This window comes from Littorina saxatilis, linkage group LG9 (genome assembly GCF_037325665.1).
Source record: "Littorina saxatilis isolate snail1 linkage group LG9, US_GU_Lsax_2.0, whole genome shotgun sequence".
Classification (NCBI taxonomy): domain Eukaryota; kingdom Metazoa; phylum Mollusca; class Gastropoda; order Littorinimorpha; family Littorinidae; genus Littorina; species Littorina saxatilis.
Genome location: NC_090253.1, coordinates 67,079,917 through 67,087,252, shown reverse-complemented (window position 1 = coordinate 67,087,252; position 7,336 = coordinate 67,079,917). Strand labels below are relative to the sequence as shown.

At 47.6% G+C, this 7,336-nt stretch overlaps 1 protein-coding gene across 1 annotated transcript; it reads right to left on the bottom strand.

Moving 5' to 3' along the window:
- Window positions 1-200: 200 nt before the first annotated feature.
- LOC138977334 (uncharacterized) lies at window positions 201-3,140 on the bottom strand. Its single transcript, XM_070350233.1, has 3 exons — window positions 3,137-3,140; window positions 1,252-1,497; window positions 201-742 (listed from the first exon to the last, which is right to left on the bottom strand). Exons 1-3 carry the CDS (start codon window positions 3,138-3,140, stop codon window positions 201-203), a joined length of 792 nt encoding a protein of 263 aa, XP_070206334.1.
- Window positions 3,141-7,336: the final 4,196 nt, after the last annotated feature.

Here is a 7,336-nt window from a genome sequence, read left to right as displayed (position 1 = left end):
AGTAAAAAAAAATCCAAAAAAGTGATACTAAGAATGTACAAAAAAGTCAGTATGAAATGTCAGTTAATGTGGCTGAAAAACATTCACTTGTCAAAAACAAATGCAATGCCTCGACCAGGGGCTAGTCTGGGTGCTGGAACAGCTTTGTGCTCGCTGCTGGCAGGGAGCCATGCCTTGTCTGCCCATACATGGCTTCAGCTTCAGATAGTGAAGAAGCTACTGTCAACGTCAATAACTTTGGCGTAGAAAAAGACAGTTCTCTGACGACCAAGCAAAGGTACTTCAATGAAGCATCCTTCACTCACTTGAGAAGTATTGGTTGGCGAGATTGAAGGGGGCAGGGAAGGGCAGTCGGGCGACTGGTCTGTGTCAGGGTAGACAGGCGACTGGTCTGGGTCAGGGCAGTCAGGGGACTGGTCTTGGGCAGGGCAGTCAGGCGACTGGTCTGGGGCATGGTAGACAGGCGACTTGTCTGGGGCAGGACAATCAGACGACTTGTCTGGAGCCGGGTAGACAGGTGACTTGTCTGGGGCAGGACAATCAGACGACTTGTCTGGAGCCGGGTAGACAGGTGACTTGTCTGGGGCAGGACAATCAGACGACTTGTCTGGAGCCGGGTAGACAGGTGACTTGTCTGGAGCCGGGTAGACAGGTGACTTGTCTGGGGCAGGACCGTCAGGCGACTTGTCTGGAGCAGGGTAGACAGGTGACTTGTCTGGGGCAGGACCGTCAGGTGACTTGTCTAGAGCAGGGTAGACAGGTGACTTGTCTGGAGCAGGGTAGACAGGTGACTTGTCTGGGGCAGGACCGTCAGGTGACTTGTCTGGGGCAGGGTAGACAGGTGACTTGTCAGGAGCAGGGTAGACAGGTGACTTGTCTGGGGCAGGACCGTCAGGTGACTTGTCAGGAGCAGGGTAGACAGGTGACTTGTCTGGGGCAGGACCGTCAGGTGACTTGTCTGGAGCAGGGTAGACAGGTGACTTGTCTGGAGCAGGGTAGACAGGTGACTTGTCTGGAGCAGGGTAGACAGGTGACTTGTCTGGAGCAGGGTAGACAGGTGACTTGTCTGGGGCAGGACCGTCAGGTGACTTGTCTGGAGCAGGGTAGACAGGTGACTTGTCTGGGGCAGGACCGTCAGGTGACTTGTCTGGAGCAGGGTAGACAGGTGACTTGTCTGGAGCAGGGTAGACAGGTGACTTGTCTGGAGCAGGGTAGACAGGTGACTTGTCTGGAGCAGGGTAGACAGGTGACTTGTCTGGGCAGGACCGTCAGGCGACTTGTCTGGAGCAGGGTAGACGGGTGACTTGTCTGGGGCAGGACCGTCAGGTGACTTGTCTGGAGCAGGGTAGACAGGTGACTTGTCTGGAGCAGGGTAGACAGGTGACTTGTCTGGAGCAGGGTAGACAGGTGACTTGTCTGGGGCAGGACCGTCAGGTGACTGGTTAGGGGCAGGGTAGACAGGTGACTTGTCTGGGGCAGGACCGTCAGGTGACTTGTCTGGAGCAGGGTAGACAGGTGACTTGTCTGGGGCAGGACCGTCAGGTGACTTGTCTGGGGCAGGACCGTCAGGTGACTTGTCTGGAGCAGGGTAGACAGGTGACTTGTCTGGGGCAGGACCGTCAGGTGACTTGTCTGGGGCAGGACCGTCAGGTGACTTGTCTGGAGCAGGGTAGACAGGTGACTTGTCTGGGGCAGGACCGTCAGGTGACTTGTCTAGAGCAGGGTAGACAGGTGACTTGTCTGGGGCAGGACCGTCAGGTGACTTGTCTAGAGCAGGGTAGACAGGTGACTTGTCTGGGGCAGGACCGTCAGGTGACTTGTCTGGGGCAGGACCGTCAGGTGACTTGTCTGGAGCAGGGTAGACAGGTGACTTGTCTGGGGCAGGACCGTCAGGTGACTTGTCTGGAGCAGGGTAGACAGGTGACTTGTCTGGGGCAGGACCGTCAGGTGACTTGTCTGGAGCAGGGTAGACAGGTGACTTGTCTGGGGCAGGACCGTCAGGTGACTTGTCTAGAGCAGGGTAGACAGGTGACTTGTCTGGAGCAGGGTAGACAGGTGACTTGTCTGGAGCAGGGTAGACAGGTGACTTGTCTGGGGCAGGACCGTCAGGTGACTTGTCTGGAGCAGGGTAGACAGGTGACTTGTCTGGGGCAGGACCGTCAGGTGACTTGTCTGGAGCAGGGTAGACAGGTGACTTGTCTGGGGCAGGACCGTCAGGTGACTTGTCTGGGGCAGGACCGTCAGGTGACTTGTCTGGAGCAGGGTAGACAGGTGACTTGTCTGGGGCAGGACCGTCAGGTGACTTGTCTGGGGCAGGACCGTCAGGTGACTTGTCTGGAGCAGGGTAGACAGGTGACTTGTCTGGGGCAGGGTAGACAGGTGACTTGTCTGGAGCAGGGTAGACAGGTGACTTGTCTGGGGCAGGGTAGACAGGTGACTTGTCTGGAGCAGGGTAGACAGGTGACTTGTCTGGAGCAGGGTAGACAGGTGACTTGTCTGGAGCAGGGTAGACAGGTGACTTGTCTGGAGCAGGGTAGACAGGTGACTTGTCTGGAGCAGGGTAGACAGGTGACTTGTCTGGAGCAGGGTAGACAGGTGACTTGTCTGGGGCAGGGTAGACAGGTGACTTGTCTGGGGCAGGACCGTCAGGTGACTTGTCTGGGGCAGGGTAGACAGGTGACTTGTCTGGGGCAGGACCGTCAGGCGACTGGTTAGGGGCAGGGTAGACAGGCGACTGGTTCAGCACTTTCAGAACAATACACAAAGAAAAAAAAACCGGATTATTCTTTGAAATCAAAAGGCTAAATAAAAAAAGATTCAAGCACACGGCAATCTTTTGACATCGCATCAGCATCGTTACAAAGATGGCGACGAGTCGGGTCCGCGTGACGTTGACAATGAAGAAACACAAATCAAAACAACGCTGCAAAATAGTAGCATCTCGACTGCCCGAAAGTAATGCAGAAATGTCTTTTAAAGAAGTGAAATAAACACTGCCGTTTTTAAGAACTTGCACGAAACTGTAAAGCGACTTTGACGACTCTTTTTCAACATCGTAACGAAGAACATCATTCTAACGGTTCCGAGTTACGAACGAGATCTTGTGAGGCCATTTTCAACCGCACTAATAAATCACCCATCTTTTCCAAATTCCCGAACAGTTTTTTGCAGTTAAAAACAACATAAAATACAGCCGTGATTGATACACGTTTGGCTTCTGAAAAAGATTGTGTGTCCGATTACCCTACAATCGGGCTAACTTCGTCACAAAGAATCGGGAGACTGTCAGCCATCCGGTCTTCCTCGTTACGAGGTTGATGAGAAATTTTAAATCGAAGCAAGAAAGTATTCAATCAAGGCGCGTATATGAATAATACTGTTGAAAAGTTACAGAAGCAAAATCTGCACACAAAAAATGCTATCTATTGTTACAAAAAGTATCGGAGCACAAGTTTGAAAAGAGTTTCGCCGGAGATCCAAACATTTACTGGGGTCGGCCCGCTATTGCGCGGCCTTAGAAGAAGCGGAATAGTTGCCAATGTGACGGGGCCTACCGTGCACTCCCCAACACTAACCCTTGTAAACTTAATCAGCTATCAGGGATACATAAACTAGCACATTCGAGTACTTAAACTTAGTCTGTTGCCAGTAATGACAAATTTCCGAGTTTAAATGTGGTGACAGTGTTCATTTCATGACACTCAACCATACATTTTGCAATTACTCTATTGATACACAACTTATCCCCGAGTACGCTAGTACTTGGGCTCAACAGACTTTAATTGTGTGTCTGTGTGTGTATGTGTCTGTCTCGACTTAACAGCTTATTGCTGGGAAACTACTGGGCGCAGTTCGTTCAAAAGTTGATACACTAACTTGATAATAGGTCCGATTGATCGTATTAAAACTTCATAATGTTACCTGGGACCTAAATGCGAAATAAACCACAAACGACTTGGCGGTGGGAGGAATTCACACGGAGCAACAGCCAGCCAGGCAGCCAGATAGAACAGCCAGCCAGCGGGTGGGGATTTGGTCTATTATTACACTACACAGCTAACCCCGAGAGTCACACTGGGCCGGCCTGAGCGTGTGCCAGTTCGCATGCTGCGCGACCTAATTTTATGAACGAGCGAAGTTAGCACTGTAGGCATTTGAGTTCAGATCAAAAGGGTTAGGGTTAGGGTCAGAGGTTAGAGAGAGAGAGAGAGAGAGAGAGAGAGAGAGAGAGAGAGAGAGAGAGAGAGAGAGAGAGAGAGAGAGAGAGAGAGAGAGAGAGAGAACGAACGAACGAACGAACGAACTTTATTACTCAAGGATGGAGATTTTAGGCTCATGCCTAGTCTTACAATCTGTCAGGGGCGGATCAGTTGCTTTGTAAGGGGGGTGCACTTTGAATCGAAAGTGAATGTGATGGGCGCCGAATTTGTTAGGGGGGTCCGGGGGCATGCCCCCCCTGAACAATTGTTGGCCCAAAGAAGCAAAATGGTGCCATCTGGTGTCATTTGAACTTATAAATGGTCATAGAATCAGCTTTCCAATTTTTATTTTTTTTTTTTTGCTGGAGAGGGGGTGCAGCTGCACCCCGTGCACCCCGTGTACCCCCTCCCCCCCCCCCCCCCCCCCCCCGTCGTCCGCCCCTGTCTGTCCCTGCTAAACTAAGACATACAAAAAAGACAATAAAAGGACAATTGTCAATCGCAATCATACAGTATTACTAATTACAACATTACCCATACGAATACAAAATGCATAATAGAACATTAAAAAGTACATGTATGTCAATATAATACAAAGGGAAAACAAGTCGCGTAAGGCGAAATTACTACATTTAGTCAAGCTGTGAAACTCACAGAATGAAACTGAACGTAGTCCGCCGCTAGTGCAAAAGGCAGTGAAAGTGACGAGCCTGTTTGGCGCGGTAGCGATTGCGCTGTGCTTCATAGCACGCTTTACTGTACCTCTCTTCGTTTGAACTTTCTGAGCGTGTTTTTAATCCAAACATATCATATCTATATGTTTTTGGAATCAGGAACCGACAAGGAATAAGATGAAATAGTTTTTAAAACGATTTCGGAAATTTAATTTTAATCATAATTTTTATATTTTTAATTTTCAGAGCTTGTTTTTAATCCAAATATAACATATGTATATGTTTTTGGAATCAGAAAATGACGAAGAATAAGATGAAATTGTTTTTGGATCGTTTAATAAAAAAATAATTTTAATTACAAGTTTCCGATTTTTAATGACCAAACTCACTCATTAGTTTTTAAGCCACCAAGCTGAAATTCAATACCAAACCCCGGCCTTTGTCGAAGATTGCTTTGCCAAAATTTCAATCAATTTGATTGAAAAATGAGGGTGTGACAGTGCCGCCTCAACTTTTACAAAAAGCCGGATATGACGTCATCAAAGGTATTTATCAAAAAAATGAAAAAAATGTCCGTGGATATCATACCCAGGAACGCTCATGTCAAATTTCATAAAGATCGGCCCTGTAGTTTAGTCTGAATCGCTCTACACACACACACACACACAGACAGACAGACAGACAGACAGACTCACACACACACACACATACACCACGACCCTCGTCTCGATTCCCCCCTCTATGTTAAAACATTTAGTCAAAACTTGACTAAATGTAAAAAGTCGACTCGCACACACACGCGCGCCGCATGCCTGCAATCACGTTCGCACTCAATACAACACCCACACTCACACACACACACATACACACACACAAACACACACGCACACACACTCACACACACACACATACACACACACATACACACACATACACATATGCGCACACACACAGACATATACGCACGCACACACACATACACCCGCACACATACACACACACACACACACACGCACACACACACACACACACACACACACCAACAACAACAACCTCATCATCATCATCATCATCATTATCGTCGACATCATTATCATCATCAACAAAATATACAGAGGTTAGTGATAGCAATGCATTCTTGCTAGAAACAGCTTTAGAATGTAACTGTTTGTGACATCAGATATTTGCGCAGCTGCGCTGTGAAGTGTTTAATCGTGCTTGACCCCTTTATTTCACATGGTAGCAAATTCCAAATTGTTGAGCCCGAAAACGCTAAACTGGTTTTATATAAATCAATACGGGGTAGCGGGGAAATTAATTTGTTTGAGTCATATCTGTCTGTTGCTTTCTGAAATAATGATCGCATGTACTGTGGGGTCTCGTTTATTTGAACCTTAAACATTAAAAGCGTCTTATTAAATGAGAGAGAGAGAGAGAGAGAGAGAGAGAGAGAGAGAGAGAGAGAGAGAGAGAGAGAGAGAGAGAGAGAGAGAGAGAGAGAGAGAGAGAGAGAGAGAGAGAGGGGGGGGGGGGGGGCGTAAGACGTAAGTCATTTTATTGCATAAACAAAGTTCATTGCAAGGGGAGGCTATGGGGGTGAGGGTCTACAGTTAGTATACATAAGAAATTGCAAACATATTAAATGATTAGAAAACAACCTTATATACAAGCCTGAACACAATCATTATCTTGCCTTTTCGTGTGCATGTAGCATGTGATAATCCGACTTGGAACATGTTTGAATGATTGTCAGTAAAGTATTCTCTTGGCTGCGTCTCTTGGCTTTGGGTATTTCTGTTACACTGTGAGAGATTGGTTGAATGACAAATAGTCATCGCGCAATAGCGGCCCCGCGCAATAGCGGCCCTGCGCAATAGCGGGCCCAGCCCCCATTTACTGACTGCTGAAATCAAGTAGGAAACTGCGTTCAGATCAAGTTCGGTATTTTGTCAAGTCAAGAGCACACTCATCTTAGCCGAACGTAAAGAACAATCATACAGTTATTTATTTAAACAATGCATAAGCATTTATATGCATAGAATTTGCTGTAAACTTACCTTTAGATCAGCACAGAAGTGTCGGGATAACAACGTCACACATGCAACACAATGAGAACCCAAATTCAAACTGAATCTCGCTGGCGATGTAAACCGCGTGGTCAGCCGAAGTGCATTATGATATATATGTGACCCTCCACCACCACGAAATGAGTCGCATGTCACCTTTGCATGATTTTCATATTTGTACATTTTCCTAAAGAGTTTTTTATGCTCTATCCAGTGGTGAAACCCGTTTTAGAAAAGAGCGAAAACTGTTTGAGTTATAAGCCTGTGACTAAGGTGACCCTCACACTGTTACCATACATTCCCCGGATTTATATTAAGCCTAGCGCAGAACCGTACGAGGTGACATGCGACTCATTTCGTGGTGGAGGGTCACATATATCCTTCCGCTTGGTAGTAG